The sequence below is a fragment of the Pipistrellus kuhlii genome, unplaced genomic scaffold (assembly GCF_014108245.1).
Source record: "Pipistrellus kuhlii isolate mPipKuh1 unplaced genomic scaffold, mPipKuh1.p scaffold_m20_p_43, whole genome shotgun sequence".
Lineage (NCBI taxonomy): Eukaryota > Metazoa > Chordata > Mammalia > Chiroptera > Vespertilionidae > Pipistrellus > Pipistrellus kuhlii.
This window is the reverse complement of record NW_023425544.1, coordinates 487,021-509,609: the sequence shown is the minus strand read 5'-3', so window position 1 is coordinate 509,609 and position 22,589 is coordinate 487,021. Positions and strand designations below refer to the sequence as shown.

The following is a 22,589-nucleotide window of genomic DNA, read 5'->3' as shown; positions in this document are numbered from 1 at the left end:
GCATCCCAGCCACCCTCTTTGATTCGGGGTGTCTGGGTTTGCTCCCAGGGGCCCCTGGAAAAAGCATGATGCCGTTTGAGGTCTGTGATCTCAGCATTTCCCTCTCGGTCTATTTTCAATCACCATGCCTATCCTCGCCACAATCCCATTGAGAGCTTTACTTTCCTGTAGTATGTTCTCCTGGCTGTTATGTGGGCGTGTCGGATGTCCCATTGAATAGGTGGGGACCTTGAAGCCCCAGGACTTAGTGACTGACTCTCCCTGACCCCGAAGTGTGAGTCTAGGTTGGCCCCTGCCCCTCTCTAGGCCTCAGCTTCCCTCTCTGAGCAGCGGGGACTTGGGGTTGCTGGTGTTTCAGGATCTGAGGCTGTGAGGTCTGAGTATCATCCCTCAGGTTCGGGCAGGATTTCCAGAGCAAAGGGTCCATGGGGTGCGTGGGCACCTGTCTTTGGCTTTGCCTGGGGACCAGACTCACCAGATCCTCCTCCAGTCCTCTGAGGCCTCCCCTCTCCTTTGTAGCCACCATCTCTGTGGGGGTTGGACACTTTCGCTTTCAGGCTCCCAGGCAGTGGTTCTCACCCACACTGTGCTTTCACATCCCCTCTGGCGCTCCCAGACCCACGCGTGACCCCTGACACGTGTGTGCAGCGCCCGGCTGGCCACTGGCTCCCGGATGCCAGGACTGGCTGGGGTTTCACAGGCAGACTCCTGAGGGCGAAGGGGTTTTCTCCGCCTCCGGTGCAGCCTTTTGGTCTCTGCGTGGCTGTGCAGTAAGTCACTCTCTGCTCCTTGGCTCAGCTTTCTCATCTGGCAAATGGACATGAAGGGTCTCTGTCCCAAGAGCTCTGAACTGTGTAGTAGGGGTATGTGCCCCTGAAATTCTTAGTGTGTGTGTGTGTGTGCTCACATTCTCATGTGTCTGTACAGTTTCTGGGTAGGTGTGGTACTGCCATTCTTTTTCATTAGAACTAGTTGGTTCTGGCCTCTTCATGGACAAAAACTGGGCTCTAAATAGTCCTAGCAACAGCATTCCAACTCCTGGACTCTGATGAGCCCGAGACCTGCTTCCCCCGTGACTGCGGCACCGTGGACTCTCCCCACCTCTGCACCCCGGTCTTCATGGGGGACAGCTGCATTCAGACTTCCTCCAGGGCACTCTTTGCCTCTTTGCAAAGGAAATCTGCAGAAACCCAGCAAAACTCAGAGGGTTCTCTGCGTTGTGCGCAAGACAGCAAATGCTTTCTCTTCTCTGTGCGGAACTCCTGAGCTTCCTCCAAGCATAGTCTCCAAGTCCCCGGATGCTCCCTCCGTGGGGTTCCCAGTGTCCGTGACACCTGCTTAGTCCACGTGTGGGCAACATTTTGAAGTTCTTGTTTCATTCCATTTAGTATTAAATAGCTACTTAAAAAAAGATACTTAAACATTGAGAGTAAGTTATTTTTTTAAAAAATTCTTATTTTTAAAAAATTCATGTTACAGATGTCTCCCAGCCCTTCCTTGGCCCCCCTCCACCTAGACCCTGCCCACCACTGGCCTTCACCACATTATTGTCTGTGCCCAGGGCCTATGCATGTATGCATATAAATTCTTTCATTAATCTCGCAACCCCTTCCCCTCTGAGATTTGTCAGTCTGTTCCATGTATCCATATCTCTGGCCCTATTTTGTTCTTCAGTTTATTTTGTCCAGTAGATTCCACATATAAGTGATATCCTGTGATATTTGTCTTTCTCTGACTGGCTTTTTTTTGCAAGCATAATAATTTCCACGTCCATCCAGGCTGTCTCAAAGGGTAAGAGATCCTTCTTTTTTACCACTATATAGTATTCCATTGTGTAACTGTACCACAGCTCTTTTATCCGTTCATCTACTGATGGGTACTTGGGCTGTTTCCTGATCTCAGCTATTGTAGATAACACTGCTATGACCATAGGGATGCATATGTTCTTTCTGATTGGTGTTTTGGGATTCTTAGGACATATTCCCAGAAGTGGGAATCGCTGGGTCAAGTGGAGTTCCATATTTAATTTTTCGAGGAAACTCCATACTGTCTTCCACAGAGGCTGCACCCCCACCAGCACTTGTTTATTGATTTATTGACGGAAGCCATGCTGGCAGGTGTGAGTGAGATCTCCTTGTAGTTTTAATTTGCATCTTTTTGATGATTCGCCATGTCGAACATTTTCTCATGTCAATTGGCCATCTGTATGTCCTCTTTGAAGAAGTGTCTATTCGGTTCCTTTGCCCAGGATTTCATTGAATTGTTTGTCTCCCTGGTGTTGAGTTATATACGTTCTTTATATATCTTGGAAATTAACCCCTTATCAGATGTTTCATTAGCGAATATGTTCTCCTATACAGTGGGTTGCCTTTTCATTTTGTTGAGGGGAAGTTCTTATTTGAACAATTCATTAGGCTTTTTAAAAAAGACTTTGGTTCAGGTAAAAGGTACCCTTTGGCTGGGTCCAGGATCCTCCCACGTAGGGGGGGGGGGGGGGCTTGGGGCTTGGTTTGGTTCTAGCCCATGAACACAGAGAGAGCCTGGCTTCTCCGTTACTCATAGAGGTGACTTACCCAGCGCGGATCTGGCCTGAGAGGACCATTGCCTAAGGGGTTTAAATGGGCATAGCCCCTGGCATGCAATAGGAGCCAGATCGCTGTGGTTACCTCTCTTCCCCTCACGTTTTTGATGGGGCGATAGTTTTGAGCAAGGAGTTAAGGCTGGGACCAACAGGGGCTTCTAGGTTTCCATCTGGTGCTTTGGCTTGCAGACTGCGGGGCGGGGTTCAGGCCACTGTCTGATTTTGTTTCAGTCTCTATGTGTGTAGTAACCTCCTGGCACTGTGTAACCTCCTCTTCCGAACCTTTGTTGTTTTCTCTTTGTTTCCCAGATGTTTGAGTCGGAGGTGGATGAGAAGAGGGAGATGCCCTTGGAGGAAGGGAAGGGGCCAGGTGCCGACGATCCCCCACCCAGCAAGGACCCCTCTCCTGGCCAGGAGCCTCTTCCGGGACAAGACCTTCCACTCAATAAGGACTCCTCTTCTGGCCAGGAACCATCTCCTGGCCAAGAGTCCCCATCGAGCAAAGACTCAGCTTTCTGCAAGGAACCCCCACCACGCCAGGAACCCTCACCAACCAAGGACTCCCCCCCATGCCCGGAACCCCCTGCAGCCCAAGCCCTCCCTCCCTGCCAAGACCTTCCTGCTAAGCGAGAACCCTCTCCCAGCCAAGACCCTCTACTCAGCCAAGACCTCCCGACCACCCAGGACCCTCCTGCTCAGGACCTTCCGCCATGTCAAGAACTAGCCCCCAGCCAGGCCCCGCTACCAGCCGAGACCCTTGCGGAGACCACGGGCTCTGGGGACCCTCCAGCAGCCACCGGGGGCCCGCCTGTGGCCTCCAGGCCAGCCTTTGTGATTCCCGAGGTCCGGCTGGATAGTGCCTACAGCCAGAAGGCAGGGGCAGCGGGGGGCAGCTCCGGGGATGAGGAGGATGCAGAAGAGGCTGAGGAGGGGGAGGAAGATGAGGATGAGGAGGACACAAGTGATGACAACTACGGAGAGCGCAGCGAGACCAAGCGCAGCAGCATGATAGAGACGGGCCAGGGTGCGGAGGGCGGCCTCTCGCTGCGGGTGCAGAACTCGCTGCGACGCCGGACGCACAGCGAGGGCAGCCTCCTGCAGGAGCCCCGCGGGCCCTGCTTCTCCTCCGACACCACCCTGAACTGCTCCGACGGAGAGGGCGCCACCTCTTCCTGGGCCATTCCTTCGCCCCGCACCCTCAAGAAGGAACTGGGCCGCAACGGGGGCTCCATGCACCACCTTTCCCTCTTTTTCCCGGGACACAGGAAGGTAAGCAGGCCGAGGATGGCGGGGGCGTGGGTACATGCGATGGTGGGCTGGGGTCCAAGAGCTGCAGGGAAGGAGCAGCTCTTTCCTTTGTCACTTTGTCCCACCTCCACCAGGACCTTCCTGCTAAGTCTTCCAGTGAGTTCTTCCAATGAGCCTTATACCCACATGACAGAGAACAAAACTGAGACCCTAGAGACCAGAAGGCAGAACCTGGACTTAACCCCATGACTTTATGACTCCAGATAGTGTGTTCTTACAGCTCCGGTGGTACTGGGGACCCCCACAGAGAGTAGAGCCGACGCAGCCTAGCCCAGGACATTGTGTATTTGGATCTTGAAGACCCAAGATAGTAGCTAGAGAAACAGTTACAGTTTAGACGTAGCCCGGGCCCAGCCAGATTAGAAATCCATCCGCCGAAAACAATGACAGCACATATTTTACGTAATTTACATTACCTCACTAATTCCCACAATGGCCCTCTGAAGTGGATACGATTATTGTTCCCCCCAGGAGAGGAAACTGAGGCACTGAGGTAGTCTCACTCGCATCAGGCTTTTAAATATCAGAACCAGAGTTAGCATCTGCAGCCAGGGCTGGGTGGGGCTCTTCACCACTGTGCTCTTTGCCTCCTGCAAATATTTACACTGAGTGGCCAGACTGTTATGATCTCTGAATGCATAATAATCTGGCCACTCAGTATATATCCTATGTAATAAAAGGCTAATGTGCAAATTGTCCCCTCGACCAGGAGTTCAACCAGCAGGCAGGCAGGCTAACCGCCCATGTCCCCTCCCCCTGGCCAGGCTGGCCAGATCCCACCCATGCATGAATTCATGCACTGAGCCTCTAATCTGACCACTCAGCGTATAAGTAGAGGAATACGTGTGTACTGATTTCCTGCTGTGTGCCGGGCTCTGTTCTCTGGGCCCAGCTGGGTCCCAGCAATGTGTGAGGCTGCCCTCAGCCTGGGAGGCGTGAGCTCTCTGTGTGGGCCAGCAAGGCGGCCTGCCCGTGAATGACTGGGCCATGTCCTTGACGCTCATTAGCCAGCTCGAGTCTGGGTTCTGTCTCTCACTGTGGAGCCTCGGGTGAGTCACTCAGCTCCTCTGGGCCTCCGTGTCCTCTGAGGAGCAGAGATGAATGGCACTCACGTCCCAGGGTGGTTGAGGATAAGCCGGATGCGTCTGGGACCTCAGGACATTAGCGCAGTCGCAAGCGGATGCTGTTGGGTTGCTAACAACCAGCGCACTGCAAGGTGTTGTGATGACTGCTGTGAGGCTAGGCGGGTGGGGGTGGTCAGTGTCTGCAGAGGACAGCTGGCCCTCAGAGGCCTGGGAGTTCAGGGAGGAGAGCTCAGGGAAGGCTTCAGAAGTCGTCTCGCTCTCTCCCGTCTCAGCTTCCCTCAGCTGAGCCTTGAGACTTGAGCAGGTCTGGAGTAAGCAGAGGGGCTGAGGCAGGCGTTCTGTGGAAGGGGACGTGGCCTGGACGAAAACAGCCGCGGGAGCCAGTCTGGCTAGAACAGGGGATCCCTGAACTGCAGGGATGGCAGGTGCGTGGCACCTGGGAGGAAAGGTGGTCGGGCTGCCAAAGCAGGCTGGGCCCTCAAGAACAGGACCTTAAACTTTGGGTCCAGGATGGGAATGAAATCCCAAAGGAATTGGGACTGGATCTCAGTTTCCCCATCTGCCAACACGTGTGGTTCTCAAACTTTGAAGTGCTTCCCATTCACCAGGAGGAGGCTATGCATATACAAGTTTCTAAGTCCTCAACACAGACTTCTAGAATCAGAATTTCCATGGGGGGTGCTCAACCCTGCATTATAGACAACCTCCCCTCCCCCAGGGATTGTGATGTTCCTGGTAGTTTGAGTGACACAGTCTTAGGCCATTTCTTGATGCAGCTGCTACAGGAGAGAGTCCAGACCTCTGTCCTACTGAGGTGAGGCATCAGACTGACTCAGCGAGGCCTGGACATTCTTCTCTGGAGGACGGCCGAGGTCCACCATCTGCCTTGAGCCTCTCAATCCTGATTCCCCCTCCAGACCCATCCAAGTTCTCTTCCCTCCTCACTTGCTCTGATGGAAATAGACAGAATATCGATAAATTCACACACATTCATGCGTAAACTCCCAGTTCCCTAAATTAGCGGACCTCAGCTCCTATTTTGGGATAGATACTTCCACCTGGGAGTCCAGCAGGCCTGGGCCAGCCTTCTCAGCTTCCTCCTTTGGGTGCCCAGGGCTCCCACTGGCCTCCTGTTCTCCCCCCCCCCTCCCCCGCCGTGGCCTGCTGCTTCCTTTCTTGGGCTTGAGGGGCTGAGCTGGCAGGGCCTCAGAGGCCACCCCAGCCCGTGGTGGCCACCCTTCCTTGTGGCTTCTGCTTGCCGGCCCCTGAGTCCTTCATCATCATTCATATCCTATTCCTTCCAGCCAGCTGGCTTTAGTAAGAAACCTACCCTTGTCAAGGGGAAGTAAGGTCCAGGCTGGACAAGCACCCTGGTCTCTCTCCATCTCTCACTGGCAGCGCACATTGGGCAAGTCCCTGTCCCTCTGAGCCTCAGTTTCCTCATCAGTGAAATGGGTATGTGATAACACCTCCTTGGTAGGGTTGCTGAGAAGATTAAATAGCCCGACTCGGGTAAAGTGTTAAGGGCACGGCTGCCACTCAGTGCTCCATAAATGGAAACCGTGTTGACAAGGAGGAGGAGGAAGACAAGCCGCAAGAGGAGTAGCGGTTACCCCAACAGGCACCAAGTGCCTCCAGCTCCCTTTCCGAGCTTTCACAGCACTGCCCCAAGGAGGGCCCAGCTGTACTCATCCTGCTGTGGGGAGCCGGAGGCCACGGGAGAAATGTGTTGTCCCAGACCACACAGCGAGCGCAGCTGGACAGTGGCCTCGGCCTTGTCCCGTCCCCTCTGGCTCTTCCCCAGACCCTGCGCGCCTCATGCTGGGGAGGGGCAGGGGCAGGGGCAGGGGCAGGGCCGGCAGCTGGGGAGGCAGCTCTTTTCCCCGGACCTTTATCTCCCTGGCTCAGGCCTGGCTTCCCTTCAGGTTAGGGAATCAGCAGGCCCTGTTCAAGTCTCAGCTCTGCCTCCTCCTGCCTGGTCCTGAGACCTGGGCCACGTGACGTCTTTCTCTGAGCTTCAGTCTTCTTTTATAAACTGGGAAGACTTGAGTCTGCTTGCACCTGTCCAGGAATTCTAGAAGGTTGCAGTATGGAGGTGCTCCGTGCCCACGGCACTGACCCTGGGGTGACGGGTGACCTGGGAGCACTAGGCAGAGCCGGCTCGGCCTCAGGCTGGTCAGGGTGCTGATGTGTGGCTAAGCGGAAGCTGCCTAGAGCACCAAGTTGCCTGTCGCAGAGTGACAGTCCCTACGTTGACCCTCCCCCACCTGTCATTCTGCCTCCTTGTGCACTGATTTCTACTGTGAGTGCGAGTGTCCGAATTAGACAGACTGGATGTGGTCTGCCTGCTATGGTCTCCTTATTGATGGGCCCGCTGAGGTCCAGAGAGGAGACCCCACACAGTTAGCCCATGAGTCCTGCCCGCGCCGCCTCCTTGTGCTGAGCTGAGCTGTCTCACAGTGCCCTCTGCTGCCAGTCCTCGCTCTGCCGGCTGCTCCCTGGAGGCCAGGCTGCACAGAGCCACAGGCCTGTGCCTGCCCTTTTCCTGGAAGCCAGGCAAGCCACGAGCTAGCTGTGTCTGGCACAGGATGCTGCCATTGAACTGCACCACAGTCTGGCCTGGCCTAGGCCAGAGTCACAGGTCACTCTTTGACAGCGAGACAGGCAGGGCCCCTCCCTGGCCATGCTTCCTTGTCCCTCCTGCAGGGCACTTGCACGTGCAGAGGCCATCAGCGGAGGGGGCTCGCCCTGCCACACTAAGTCTTGGGTTGTGGGTCAGAAAAGAGGGCTCCTAGGATGCCTTCCAGCTCCGAGAGGTGAAAACACCTTCCAGGCTCCTGTTTAAGAAAAGCCTAAGAGGAATGATTTCCGGTGTCTAAACAGATAAGTGTAGAGTTTAGATCCAGTGTTTCCACGAAGTTCCCTGGGGCCTGCCAGGCTGGGAAACCCGGGGAGGCCCTGCTCACAGGAGCGCCCACATTCCCGGGTGGGCTCTGGAACTGGGCCCAAAACTCTCTGCTACTTACCAGCTCTGGGAGCCCATGCAGGGAACGGAACTGCTCTGGGCCTCCCTCAGTTTCTCCATCTGCAAACTGGGAGCAATAAGCAAATAGTTCTTAGAATTGTTGCAAAGATTACATCAGGTAAAGTTAGGAACAGCCTGTGTGCACAGGTACACACACACACACACACACACACACACACACATACAAACACACACACACGTCTTTGCAACCTTGATGGGCAGCGTTCTCAGGAAGGAGGCGGCATCTCATCTGAGTCTTTCACTGAAAACATTCCAAAAGTGTGTGCGTCTCACATTAGAATAGCACTGTCGCTCAGTGCCTAGCATGTAGTGAGCGCTCAAGTCACAGCAGTGACGCCAATGGCTGACAGTTACTGAGGACACCCAGGATAGCCACTGTGCTTGGCACTTCATCCGGGCTAACATAGTTCCTTTCAACAAGAGGCGGGTCTAATCGCCCTCCTCCTCTTACAGGTAAAGAAACCAAGGCCTCGTCTGAGGCCTGTTAGCTGGTAAACGACAAAGCTGGAGTGCACATTCAGGCAGTTTAGCATCTTCACTGCTATGATTATAGTTCCAATTACAATAAAAAGTATGGCTATTATTCCAAGAGGCAGTGAGCTCTCCGTCCCAGGAGATGGTCGGGTGGGGCTGGGCAGGCCCCAGGGATTCCTGCCTGGTGTGAAGGGAGCTGGTTCTGGGCTCAGCCCACCTCCGACAGCCATTCATCAGAGAAGGTCACGTAGCTCAGAGATGGTGGGGAGCCAATGGGAAGGAGAAGCCCTCTGTGCTGGGCCCTGGGCAGGCCTGGCTGCCGTTCCCATAGAGAGAGGAACCTTGGGAAACTACTCTGGCTGCAAACGAGAATCCTAACTTCTCATCTTAGTTTCTTTGCTTTCTGTCCCCGACCCCTTGGTGCCTGGGTTTTCCTGGCTAACTTTGGGGGCCAACTCTCAGGCCCAGAGCTGCCCGGCCCCTCTCTCAGAGGGGGGGAGGGTGGCTTGGCTGGCCCCTGCCGAAGATGCCCCCTCTCCCGAAGATGCCCCCCTCCCAGCAGTGGAAGGAAGAGCCCATTTCCCAGCAGCGCAGGGGCTGGGGCCGGCGGGCGGTGGGAGTGGTCCCCAGGCCCATTGTGTGGTGCTGATAAAGTGCGGAAGCCGAGGTTAGAATGGGAGGAAGCACAGCGCCTGGGCCCTTTCCCACGGGTGGGGGCTTCAGGCACTGCCTAGCCAGGCCGGCGTGACCACAGCTCGTATATTCAATGGGTGACAGTGGTAGCACCCAAGGGCGATGAGCACAAGCACACAGTGTGTCCTCTGAGTTATGAGGACACACTGTGTGCCAAGGTTGGGCCGTGCGGGCCCAGACGTTTTCCTAGGGAACCTTCCGGGGCAGTGAGGCGTGTGGTCGGCCCCGTGCCTTATGTTAGAACCAAAGAAGCTGAAGCCGAGAGGCTGGGAAACTGCTCCAAAGTCAGTGGGGAGAAGATCTATGGCCACGTCTGGCTGCCAACCGAGCGCCGGAATCCCCCGTCCCCGACGGGCGTGTGCCTGTGTGTGCACGTACACACTCGTGTTTACAGCCTTGGTGGGGCAGCGTTCTCAGGAAGGAGGCAGCATTTCCCCCGAGTCTTTCACTGAAAACATTCAGAACGTGCCCTGTCCTCGCCTTTGCGTAGCAGCATCCTCTGGCGGAGAAACCCACGGTTTGAGTTCAGACAGACCTAGAGTCCTGCTGTCGGTGAAGTGCTGGGTGTCCTTGGCCAAGTGGCTTACCTTCTCTGAGCCTCTGTTTACTTTATGGACTTACTCTGAAGATGAATGAGAGAGTATCTGAATAATGCTCATCCCAAGGTCGGGTCTATAGTACAAGCTCTATAAATGATGCTATACTTGCTGAAACCGGTTTGGGTCAGTGGATAGAGCTTCGGTCTGCGGACTGAAAGGTCCCAGATTTGATTCCGGTCAGGTGCATGTACATTGGTTGCGGACACATCCCCAGTGGGGCAGTGTGTGTGTGTGTGTGGGGGTGTGTGTGCAGCAGGCAGCTGATTGATGTTTTTCTCTCATCTATGTTTCTAGCTCTCTATTCCTCTCTCTTCCTCTCTGTAAAAAAAAAAAAAAAAATATATATATATATATATATATATATATATATATATATATATATATATTTTTAAAGATGCTATACTTCACCTGTCCTTCATCTATCCATCCGTAGATCTACCCATGCATCCATCCATCCATCCGTAGGTCTGTCCGTGAGTGCATGCTTTACTGAGGCTAGTAGCTCCTCCTGCTGGATATCTCTGGATTATTTTTCTTTCCAGAATTAACACAGCATTTTAAGGCATAGCCCATCTTTATTTTACAAGTGAGGAAACTGAGACCCAGGGTGGGGCTCATGAAAAGTCAGAGCTGAGAGCCACGCCTGGAGGTCTTCTGTCTTATCTTGGGACATAGTGTCCACGCCCATCCTCTCTGAGTGCTATTTCCTCTGCTGTCTCGGAGCACTTCCTGGGCTCCTGCTCTGGGTGGCACAGCTGGGGCTCTGGTTTCCCCTGGAGAAGGCTAGGCAAGCATAGGTAGGGAGGTAGAGGGAGGCCCTGGTAGAGATGGTATGAGTCTGGAGTGGTCTGGAGGAGTGATGGACTAGGGGCAGGCGAAGACTGGGAGAAGAGGAGGGGGCATTCCAGGAAGAGGGCACAGCACTGGCAAAGGCAAGGAGATGGGTGTGGAATGGATGGAATCTGCAGGCTGAAGGGGAGCCTGGGAGATAAATTTGCAGGCCTTGAGTCAAGCAGCAGGTACCTCAAGATGCATCTTTCCTAATCCGCTTTCCCTCCCTCTCCATTCATTCATTCATTCATTCATTCATTCTGCACGTATTTATTGGATACTGTGCCCTAGGTCCGGTGAAGAATACCCAGACAGGTGCAGTCAGACAGCGGCCAGTGGAGAAGTCAGATTCGGAACAAGCCATTTTGGGTGTAGTGGGAACCTCAAAAGGAGTAAAGGAGACACAACCTTGATGTAGGGGTCAGGGAGGGCCTCCCAGGCGAGGAGGCATTTAAGCATCTTTCCAGACGTGTAGGTCTTTCCAGAGGGTGGGACTAGGGAGGAGAAGGCACCCCCATGGAAGGAATAGCAGGTGCGAAGGCCCACAGTAAGGGCGAGACAAGTGAAGACCTTCTGTTTGGTTGAGGGCGGGTCAAGGAGGCTGCCGGAGCAGGAGTCAGGCTGGGAGCTCACTGGAGGAGTGGTAATGGGTGTTAAAATGGAGCTTTCTGCCCGAATCTTGAGATGATAGACCCTGCACATCATGCTATGGAGTTTGGATGTTTCCCCAAGAGTACTAGGAAGTCATGGAGAGTTTTAAGGCAAGAGAGGTGTAATAATTCACTTTACACACTACTGTGCAGTCCCAGGTATCGTTCAAACTGCAGAATCCTGAGTTAGTCCTTAGGATTTCAATTTTGAAATTAAGGAACAGAGGCTTGCAGGAGGCCAAGACCAAAAAGTAGTTAACATATACATATGTGAGGTCCATCAGAAGGCTGATGGACTTTGATATTCAGCAAGGGCTGAGAATCAGCATTATATTACCTGCTGCTGGCTGAATGGCTGAAGGCAATCCCCTCACCTGATAATCTTTTTTTTTTTAAATATATATTTTATTGATTTTTTGCAGAGAGGAAGGGAGAGGGATAGAGAGCTAGAAACATCGATGAGAGAGGAACATCGACCAGCTACCTCCTGCACATCCCCTACTGGGGATGTGCCCGCAACCAATGTACATGCCCTTGACCGGAATCGAACCCGGGACCTCTCAGTCTGCAGGCCGACGCTCTATCCACTGAGCCAAACCGGTTTCGGCTGATAATCTTTTGTTTACCAAACCTTACCTTTGATGTCTGTTTACTCTGCTAAAGGGCAAATATGTATTCTAGTAAATAAAAAGCTATGGGTCCGGACATTCAGGGAGCCATTCCACTAGAGAAGGGCCTCTGCCTGGTTCCCCCAATGCCTTCCAAATTTATGTTTCTTATCTAGTATATCCATTTGTGGGTGGCCCCTCCTCCAGATTCTGAATCCTTGCTGCAAAAGGTTGCGGCAGAGGCTCAGAAGGTTCAATTGCTGCAAAAGGACAGCAGTTGAACCCATTACACAGCAAGCCCCTGCTGAAGTGCTGCTGTCCAGCCAGCCCTACTGCCTGCCGTGATGTCTCTGCCCTCTTCTCAGCAAGCCAGGTCCTGAGTGCGCCAGGAGGAGACCCTTGGGGGGAGGCTCGGCCAAGCCAGCTGCATTCCGTGGACAGGCTGTTTCTAGTAGTGGGGTCTCCCTCCGTCACCGGTTCTGTGAGGGATGGGGACTTTGGAGAGGGCTAGAGGAAGCAGTTTTGCAGGAGCTGATGGAGTCTTGAGTCTCTCTCTGCTCAGGCAGCAGCCTCTGGATTACACCATACCTGTCTTTTCTCCGCAGATGAGTGGGCCCGACACGGTTGGGGACAATGACGAAGGCTCCCGGAAGAGAAAGAGCAAAAACCTGTACGTTGGAAAGATCCATGGCCCTCACCCTTGTTCCCCTCTTCCCCCTCCTCCAGGGGTACAGGTGGGGAGAACAGGCTGCACCCAGTCCTGCCCCAGACAGACTCAGGGAACAGCAGAACCTTGGGACTTCGCAGTGGCCCCAGGGCAGGGTCACCAGGGTTCTGAGCTTCTGGCACTGCCCTCGGCATCTATGTATCGTCCGGCAAGGTGCTGATTCAGCACCTGGAAGCCACCGGGAACCAAGCAGAGGAAGCCAGCCAGGTTGCCATTGCCCCCCCCCCCCCCCCCCCAGCCTTTGAAACAAGTAGTGGCTGAGAGACCTCAGCAGGTTCTTTGCTGCCTCTGAGAAAGGGCTGAACAGACAGTTGTTAAGGTTTCCCTTTCTCCTCTTGGCTCTTGAATAGTAGCAGTCTCAGACATTGCCAGGAGGGGGCGCTGCTGGCCTAGATAGCGAATCCCATATTCCCCAAGCCTCTCTGGCCATGCTCAGGCTCCCTTACTCTTTCCTTTGGGGTTTGTTAGAAGTCAGTTAACAGGATGCGTGGAGACTCTCCTCGGGTCTCCTGTTCCCCCAGGCCGAGACCCTGGAGACTGCAGAGAATGACAGGGCGTGAAGTTAAGACCCCCACCTCTCCAGGCCCAGTAGTGCCCACCGTTATGCATAAATTGGGCTTGGGACGGGGAGAGAGAACAGGGATCTTTCCCGGGATCTTTCCCTTGCCTCGACCCTAGCTGAGCTCCGCGATGGTAGAAACTCTTTCCCACAGGACCCCTGCCCGCTCCAGTTTCCTGCCGCAGCTGCAGGCTTCTCTCTGCTGTTCCCTGTGGGCTCTGAGCAAGCAAGGAGCCCAGAGGATGGGCCTCAGACAAGCACCTCCTTCCCCTGCTCTCCGCGCCCATCCCCTCCGCCCCTCTGTGTACCCACCTGCACAGTGGGCCTGGAGCAGGGGCTCTCAGCACCAGGCCCAGGAAGCTGTGCTCTCTCACTTCCAGCCACCCCAGGGCTCTCTGTGGCCAGTCCTCACCCAGAGGGCTGCCACTCCTTGACCTTATCATGTTGGCTTGGAACCTTCTAGAGCAGAGTCCCCATCCCTGGGCAGCTTGCCCCAGATCCTCAGGTAGACATGGGGGCAGTTTTGCCCCTAGCACTGTGTTAAAGCCTTCTGTGCATCTTATCCTGGCCATGAAACAAGCCCAGCAGATGTTAAGTACCTTGGTCATCCCTGTTTAGCTGATGAGAACATTTAACATTCAGAGAGGTTAGGTAACTCGGCAAAAAGGCGCACAGCTGGTTAATGCTGGAGCTGGGATTCGAACCTTGGGCTGTCTGGTTTCACATTCTTACTCTTAACCTCCAGGACGTATCACTCCCCTCAAGTACAAGGGTGTCCGATAGGTCCTAGTGCCATTTGAAGTCTGGATAACTTCAGAAGTATAAATGCTACAGGCTTACAAAACACATTTGAAAGTTGAGGGTTTTTTTTTTTTTTTACATTTCTTTTGCACGTATTTAGTTAGCTCTGTGGTTTAGATAGATCATACCTTCTAAATGTTTGCTTTCAGTCAGCATTTCTCGTCTTTAATCAGAAAGATGGAGATAAGAAGTTAAGACAAAAAACATACTCAAAAAAATGTTTCAAAGACTAAATAACTGCACGTTCAAAAGATGTTTTTGAAAGTTGATAGGACTTGAACTTCTGAAGTTATGGAAGCTTAAAATGGTACTTAGACATTTGGTGCATCCTGCGTGTTTGTGGAGGGGGTACCCCAAGCCCGTGGCTGAGGTTGGAGCTCTCTGGGGGGTGCTCAGGGTAGGGGGTCTAGAGAAAAGGGGGGGCAGGCCAATGGGAGCATGAGACATTTAACCCTTTGCTGCTAGCAGCTTCGCCCAGAGCTAAAATCTGCAGCCATTGGGGGGGAGAGGGGAGTGGCAAAGCTAAAAATAGTTCTTGGCTAAAAATAGGTAGCCCTGCCACCCTGGTGTGCACAGGCTCCCGCCTCCCCTCTTCCCTCTTCCCTCCGGCAATTTGCTGACTGGTTCTCTCCTTCCCCCAGCTGCCGTGGTAACGGGGAGGCCACTCACAAATAACTGGGCCTGGCTTCCTGCCTGGGCCGCCCCAGAGGCCGCCCCTCGCAGACACAGCCCCTTTCACTGCTCCCTCTCCGGGTTGGCCAAAAAGGCTCCCCCCCGCCCCCCCCATTCTCCATCCTGGTCCCTCCCATTTCCTGGCTCCTCCTGTTGGAGTCCCAGCCCAGCCTATGCCTGGGCGTCCCGCAGTCCGCCTGGGATCCCAGCAAGCGCAGGCAGGCTCTTCCACGTCCTGCCCCACGGCTGCCCGGCCGGCCTGCCTGCCGCTCGGCACAGAGCTTGGGGAGCAGGAGCCCTGAGTGCTCCCTGCAGACCTTCCCGGGCCCCAAGGTGGGGGGCCCCGCGGACATGCTCCGAGGCATGTACCTCACGCGCAACGGGAACCTACAGAGGCGGCACACGATGAAGGAGTAGGTGGCCCTTGCCCCAGCCCCTGGCCTCCCGACCCCGAGTTTACGGGGTCTGAGTGTGCCCGGCTGACCGACCCCCTTTCTCCGCTTCTGCCCCCAGAGCCAAGGACATGAAGAACAAGCTGGGCATCTTCAGGCGGCGGAACGAGTCCCCCGGGGCCCAGCCAGCAGGCAAGGCAGACAAAGTGATGAAGTCATTCAAGTAGGTCCCCCCTGGCACCTTGGGACCCCTCAGGCGCTCACTGATTCCCCGGAGGGGGGACGGGGCAGAGGGGGAGCAGGGCTGGTGGTGGAGGTAAAGGGCAAGGGGTATTGAATCCAGCTCTGGATGGGATGGAGGCTCAGATGGAGGGAGCCTGGTGCCTGCAAGCAGCAACCCTCCTGGGCTAGCTGCCCTGGGAAGGACAGCCAGGCAGGGGCCGAGGGCAGCGGGGATAGAAGTGAAACTGACCCCAAGAAAGGGGGTGGACCCCTCCTGGGCTCCCCAGTCAGGATCGGTCACTGCCTGGGCCAAGGGTGGCGGATCAGAGGCTGCCCAGGCCCAGCTGCCCCACTTTTCGGAGCCTTATGGTGCCCCTTCCCTCTGCCCTCAGGCCCACCTCGGAAGAAGCCCTCAAGTGGGGCGAGTCCTTGGAGAAGCTGCTGCTTCACAAATGTAAGTGGGGGCCCGTGGCCTGTTCCCCCTTCCTGGGTTCTCTCTCTCCCTCTCTCTCTTCCTCCTCTCCTAGACCAGAGCGGGAGCCTGATCCCGCCTAGGTAGCCTCTCCCTCTTTCCTGGGCCCCGTGAGGTGTCCCTATTGTTGGGAGAAGCTGAGCCCGGGCTGAGGCCCTGGGTCTGGCCTTGAGCCGGTGCCGCCAGCCCCTCCCTGTCCATGGGAGCTGGCACTGCCCGCTGGAGGCCGCTGGGACCTGTGTGCTCAGACCCATTTTCCCAGAATAACAAGAAACATTTCCATGTACTGCGAGGGCTCACACTGGGCCAAATGTGACGGTCCTCCTCTCACGGGCAGGGTCCCCTCGGATCACCTCACAGGGCTGGTGATCCCCATTCTGCAGATGAGAAAACTGAGGCACGGGTGGGGAGACACCTGGCCAAGGCTCACAGAGGCATTTACACCCTAACGGTCCCGGGAGGATAATCTAGGGTGCCGAGGGCAGGAGAGGCTGGTTCTGTCTCTCACGCAGGGTCCGGACTTCTTTCTCCCCACAGATGGGTTAGCCGTGTTCCAGGCCTTCCTGCGCACCGAGTTCAGCGAGGAGAACCTAGAGTTCTGGCTGGCATGCGAGGACTTTAAGAAGGTCAAGTCACAGTCCAAGATGGCAGCCAAGGCCAAGAAGATCTTCGCCGAGTACATCGCAATCCAGGCGTGCAAGGAGGTAAGGACTCCATCCGGGCCCCCAGCCCTGTCCCCGGGCCCCATGGCCGCTCAGTGATTGGGGGGAGCTGGATGCCTCCAGGAGGAGGGCAGGAAGGGGGGAGGGCAGGGTGATTCTCAGGCACATGTGTCCCGGGTGGAGAGGAGGCCAGCTGGGACCTCGGGGAAGAACTGAGTTCAGCTGATAACAAAAATGGCCTCTTGCGACACTAAGCCCCTTATGAACGGGCTCACGTCTAGTAACCTGTGAAGTAGATTTTAATATGATCTTCACTTTTAAAATGAGGGACCGTCTTGGAGAGCCTAATCGTAGTAGCTGACATCTATTGAGCGCTTACTGTGTGCGCAGTCTGTCTCCAGACAGACAGATGGACATTTGGACGAGAGGCCTAGCCTGGGGGGGGGGGGGTGTGTGGAGTGGGGGGTCTGGTGATTCACCCCCTACCTGTTGTTTTTTTTTTAAATAATTTACACAACTCTTGGAAGAAGGTACTATTATTCCTAAGCGGTAGATAAGACAACGGAGGCTCAGAGCACTTCAGTGATTTGCTTGAAGCCACACACTTAGATGTGGCGTTACTGGGATTTGAGCCCGGGCAGCCTGGCCCTGGAGGTGGGTTGCAGGCCCTTCAGTAAGGGACGGGCTAAGACTCGAACTGCCGGTCCGAGGGCCTCCGCTCTGAACCTTGTGAGGTGGAGCAGAGGGGCTTTGAGGTGAGAGGCTAGACAGGTCCCGCCCCCACCCCGGTCCCCGGGGCCAGCCCCCTGCGGGCGGCCCTGACCCTGCCCCCTGTGCCCCTGAAGGTGAACCTGGACTCGTACACACGGGAGCACACCAAGGACAACCTGCAGAGCGTCACGCGGGGCTGCTTCGATCTGGCGCAGAAGCGCATCTTCGGGCTCATGGAAAAGGACTCGTACCCGCGCTTCCTCCGCTCGGACCTCTACCTGGACCTCGTTAACCAAAAGAAGATGAGTCCCCCACTCTAGGGGCCGCCAGAATAGAGCTCAGCATTCACACCAGGAGGGCTGGGCTTCCTCCTACGCCTCCCTCTCCCCTGCGACGGAGGAGGGGGCAGCCAAGCCCCCAGAGGCCACGTCTCCGGACAGACGGATGGACATTTGGACGAGAGGCGAGGCCCAGGCCACCGGAGGAGAGAAGGACTGGCCCCACTGGGTCCCCACTGCCTTGGTACGAGGGGGCTCGAGGGCCCCGGCAGGTCGGGGGCCCTGGCGGCACCAGATCCGGGGCTGCCGCTCCCCACTGCGGAGACCTCCCGTCGACCAAGCTCCTTAAAGAACTGGCTGGTGGGGCGGGGGCACGGCCGGGCTCCGGGGCTCTCCAGAAGCCCCGGAGGACCCCCCGCCTTGAGTTTTATTTATTTAAACAGTAGTAGGATGCTTGACACGTCTTCCTGTAACAGGAAACCGTTGCCTCATCAGTTTTCCTAATTGACAAGTGCAATATTTTAACCAACGCCTTGTGACCAAGCCGCCTTGCCGAGAAAGGTGGGCATCATTTTCCAGGTTCAGGGGAGGTGCCGGTCCCAGGCACCAGCCAGGGGCAGGCAGCCGGGCCTTCCCGGGCCGATGAGGCCTGGAGGAGCGGGCGATACCGTCTGCCCTCGCCCAGGAACCCGGCGCCCTCGAGGACGGAGGTCCCTGAGGGGCCCTGGGAAAGCATGGCACTCTCAGACCACACAGCAGCCACGTTCTGGAGCAAATAAAAGGCCTGTGTTAGTTCTTGCTTTTGACCCTTTCTGTGTGTCCCCGGTTTGGAGGCTTCCCAGGGGGCCGGGGGCCGGGAGGGTCGGTCGTTGGCCTGCGGGTCCAGCTTCTCCCCCTTTCTGAGCCATCCCCTGCCTCCCATCCTGCAGCCACAGACACCGTACAGTGGCGAGGGCTGCTCCCTGACCACCTCTGCCTGTGTGACCGGCTCTGCCATGCGCATTCCGCTTCTCTTCTCTGCGGCCTGGGAGGGGGTTATCCCTATTTTACAGATGAGGAGCGTGGTACACAGGCAGGTAAGGAGACGTGTTCAAGGTCACCCAGCAGGCAAGGGGCAGAGACAGGGTTCAGTCTGAGCCCCACTGGCTGAAAAGCTCTGGATCTCCTGTCCTCTGTCACCAACTGGCCATGGGACCTTCAGCAAGCTCCTTCACGTCTCTGCCCTGCGCCACCTGGGGGTTCCGGTGGAACGTGCAGGTGTCCCAGGGCTGGTGGGTGGAGGGTGGGTGGGCCAACACCTTTGACAGAGCAGCAGTGCAGACGAGGCATTTGGGACAAGGAAGAGCTGGGAGGTGACAGGGGGTAGGGCGCCCAGAGTCCCTCTGAGGCCTGGGGAGGGCTTCCCCCGCTGTGCCTAACGGGAGATGCAGATTTAGGGAAGGCCTGGTCCACAGCCAAGTTCAGGGGAGGCCCTGGCCCACTTTCCTGGAGCGTGGAAGAGGGCCTGGAATCCAAGCCCAGCTGATGGCAAAGCTTCCCCTGATGCCCACACATACAAGCTGCCAGGGTCTTGGGGCAGGGCCCAGCGCAGGGGCCAGGACACGGCCTGTGGGTGGGGACTGGCTCAGTTGGGCTGACTTAAATCTGGACGGAATTGATTGGTGTAAGAGGGGCTGGACCCCTCTCCTTGGATCTCGTTCCCTATCTGGTGTCCTGGGTTCGGGTCTGCCCACTGGGCACTGGGAGATCCAAGGACACTGCTTTCCCTTGCTGGTCTCCCTGGGCGAGGCCACCCCCGTAAGGGCAACATCAGAAATGGTGGTTGGTCTCTAGGCCTAAGCTGGGGCCAGGCATCCAGTAGGTGCTCAACAACATGCTACAGCCTTTCCCCTGGCACAGGGATGCGAGCTCTTCCAGGAATGGGCTGGGTCTCCTTCCAGGCACCAGACCTGGCCAGTGAGCCGTGCGTGGCTGCGTCGTGGTGGAGGGCAGCTGCCAGGGCCTCGGCGAGGCAGGAAGAGCAGGGAGCGAGGGCATCTCTAGGAGGAGACACCCAGCCCATAGGAGACTCCCCTTTCTTAATTCCAGGGAAGGAGCCCTCCTCCAGGCCCTCCACCTTCCCACCCCAAATTGCCATGGAAACCAGAGTCCAGGAGAACAGTCAGGCAGATGGAATTCCCATTTCGGAAGGGCCCACTGCCTGGTTTCCATTACTCATACAGGGACCCCTGGCCTCAGAGGGGCTTTGGCTATGCCAAGCTTTTGGAAAGCAGTCTGGAAACGTGCTTGGGTCCTGCCCTGAGCTCCTGGGGACAGCCTTTACCCCCATAGACCTCAGTCCCTCACTCCCCTCACCTGTTTAGGGTGGTTTGGCCTGGTCCCCATTTTTTTTTTTTTTTCCACATGTGAGGAAAGAGCAGGTTTCTTGGTCTCTGCCTGGCAAACCCAGGCTGGTCAGTGTGGGTTCTGAGAGTTGTGTGGTCAGTATGCCCAGCTCCCTCCTTATCCCTCAGGTGGGAAGACGGAGGTGGAGGGAGGGAAGCAGCACCCAGCGCAGTGAGAGGCCCAAAGTCTGGAGTCAGGCTCTCAGATTCGGCTTTTGGCTCCACCACTGGCTACTAGCTGCAAATCTGTGAACCAGTCACATAACCTCGCTTTGCCTCCGTCTTCCCATCTGCGAATTGTGCATATTGACCCCCACCCCAGAGCTGTGATGACTGAGCAAGGTCATTCCTGCGGCAGGTTTAGCCCAGGGTCTGGCACAGGGCGGTGCTCCTTCAGCAGGAGCTGCTGTTAGCAAGGGCATGAGCCCCTTCTCCACCTGCCAGCCCGGCTCTGCCGTATTAGGGAGGACGGGGGCCTTTAGTCCCAGACCCCAGAACCCTGTCCTCAGGAACAATGTCTGCCTGTTCCAGGGACTAAGTCAGAACAGCCTGTCCCTGCGCCACTGCCCAGTCTTGGCCTCGCTGGGCGCATTTGGGATCAGCTGGCAAGCAGGGTGCGAAAGGTGGAAAGGGGAGAGGGCACAGCAGTGCTGCCGGGCTGGGTGCCAGTGGGTAGAGATTCGGTATTGGCCCGCCTGTGCCAACTGCAGCTGACTTCTTGCTGGCGAGTCCAGTCCCTTGCACTCTCGGCCTCTTGGTCTGGTTTGGGACAGATCTGGCCCCCCAGACTCTCCCTCGGTTCCAAACTGCTGCCTGGTGCTTCTTGGGCTTCTGCTTGCCGCCCTCCTGTAGCAGGGAGTGCATTATCTCCAGGAGCGGCTCAGGAGGGCCCGGAGGCAGCTTCGAGGGAGTTCTAAAGTTCTTTGCCTGTGAAGTGGGATCCTAGGGTAGGGGTCGGGGGTCAGGGGGCAATGGTGGCAAGTCAGCCTGATTCTCAGCCTTCACTCCTCCCTGGTCCCCTCCGTTTCACCAGACTTCTCTGAGCTCCTTATCCTCACCTCCCTGTCTTGCTCCCAAGTCCCTTTGCTCACTCTCCCCTCTGGGTCCCTCCCGTGGATGTCCTCCCCTAGCCAGCCTCTCCAACGCACCTCTCTTCTCAAAGCCTCCCCCAGGCCCTCCCCTGCCTCTTTCTCAGAGCGCTCAGAACCTCAAGCAACAGGCCCTGGGCCTCAGAGGAGCACTCCTGGGCTTAACTTCAGCAACATCTGGGAAACATCTGGCTCTGCCTGTCCTCCCCCTGGCTGGGCAGGCCTGCAGGAGGGAAGGAGATACCCTGGGCCCCAGCCACTGAGGAGTCCTTGTTTGGGGTTGGAGAAGGGGGATGAGGAAAAGCTGTGGGGCTGATCTGGGCCTGCTCAGCCTGGATGGGAGCGAGGGCGTGGCTGGGTGGGGGACGGCAGGGACAGGTGGCAGATATGAAATAATAGCTATGGTCACGCACCTCAAGGGCACCGTAAGCCTTATGGCCACCGTCCTTGGAGAAGGTCTGAAGGTTGTGTTCACTTTTACAAACGAGGCAGGGAAGGGTCAGAGAGAGTGGACGAGTATGGCGTGACGGAGCAGGGTCTGGGACCCGGACCCCTAACTTCTAGGCAGCCTCACCTGCAGCCAGTCTGAGGCTGAGTGGCTTGGATGGGGCTTCTTATCACAAGCTCCCCATGCGGGCAGAGCTTTTCTGAGCTGGGCCAAGGAATGGCGGGAGCTGAAGTGTGTAGAGAGACTTGGTCCGGAGCTGACTCTCAGTTCTTGGTATCGTTGTCTGATGGGCTGCCTGACTTCTCTGCGCCTCACTCATCTCATGGATAAAGTGGGAGGAATGACCCACCTGGGCTCACATGACTCAGGGAGATAATAAATATGTGTCAGCCTCAGCACAGGGCCAGCCACAGACGGGGCGCCCCGCGTGGGGGAGAGGAAGGAGCATGGGGCTGTGACTGACTGATCCAAGAGGTGAGGTCAGGCCGAGCCCCAAGCAGCTGCACAGGAGGAAGCCGCCTCCACGTCTGCCTCACGGTCAGTTTCTGAGAAGAGATAGATGGCCAGGGATTCAGTGACAGGGGCAGGGCCCCAGAGGGTGTGGTTGGGCCCTGGCTCCACGTGGGCCCGGCAGGGTCCTACCTGCCAGTTTCAGGTGCAACTGAGTAGCACCCACACTGCTGGCCCGCTGGCCTGCCCCGAATTCTGTCCCAAACCCTCCGACCTTGGAGGAGGGCCCTCCCTCTTCCTGTCGTTTCTTCTGGAAAACAAGGAGAATCAAGCTTTTCCTCTGGTCTGAGGACCTTCTAAAGGGACACATGGTGCTTTGTGTGGTGTGAGAGGCTGGAATCCAGGTCATGTGTGTGTGCGTGTGTGTGTGTGTGTGTGTGTGTGTGTGTGTGTGTGTGTGTGCACGCGCATGAGTTGGTAGACTCTAAAAACGGAGCTTAGCCATGTCCCCAGAAGACTGGGCACCAACTTGGATGGAGCTGCCTGTTTACCGAGTCTCCATGGTTCACCCCAGCCCCTTGGGGCTCTGCCCTCCAGGTCCTCCAGCCAGGCTTCAAGGAGGAAGGATCTACTGGGTTTTACACACTCCTTCCCTTGAGGTCAAGTCCTCACCCCACCCGACCTCTGTCTCTCTCACACACACACACACACACACACACACACACACACACACAGCGTCACTCCCCCGGAGTCAGGGGGAGACTCAGTGTGCACTCTGAGAAAGATAAAAACATACAGGGGATGGAAAAGGCAACGCTGATGTGCCCTCTATCTAGCTCCCCATAGTG

The 22,589-nt window shown here is 56.2% G+C and overlaps 1 protein-coding gene across 11 annotated transcripts in view; it reads left to right on the top strand.

Annotated features, from left to right (window-relative positions):
* RGS3 (regulator of G protein signaling 3) overlaps positions 1 to 18,170 on the top strand; it is a 113,409-nt gene extending 95,239 nt beyond the window's left edge. For all 11 annotated transcript variants that reach the window (XM_036411934.2, XM_036411935.2, XM_036411937.1 and 8 more), the window contains 6 exons: positions 2,891 to 3,850; positions 12,481 to 12,545; positions 15,148 to 15,249; positions 15,641 to 15,702; positions 16,258 to 16,424; positions 17,228 to 18,170. In XM_036411934.2, coding sequence (XP_036267827.1) covers positions 2,891 to 3,850; positions 12,481 to 12,545; positions 15,148 to 15,249; positions 15,641 to 15,702; positions 16,258 to 16,424; positions 17,228 to 17,413 — 1,542 coding nt within the window. In that variant the 3' untranslated portion in view covers positions 17,414 to 18,170. The remainder of the gene's footprint in view (positions 1 to 2,890; positions 3,851 to 12,480; positions 12,546 to 15,147; positions 15,250 to 15,640; positions 15,703 to 16,257; positions 16,425 to 17,227) is intronic.
* Positions 18,171 to 22,589: the final 4,419 nt, after the last annotated feature.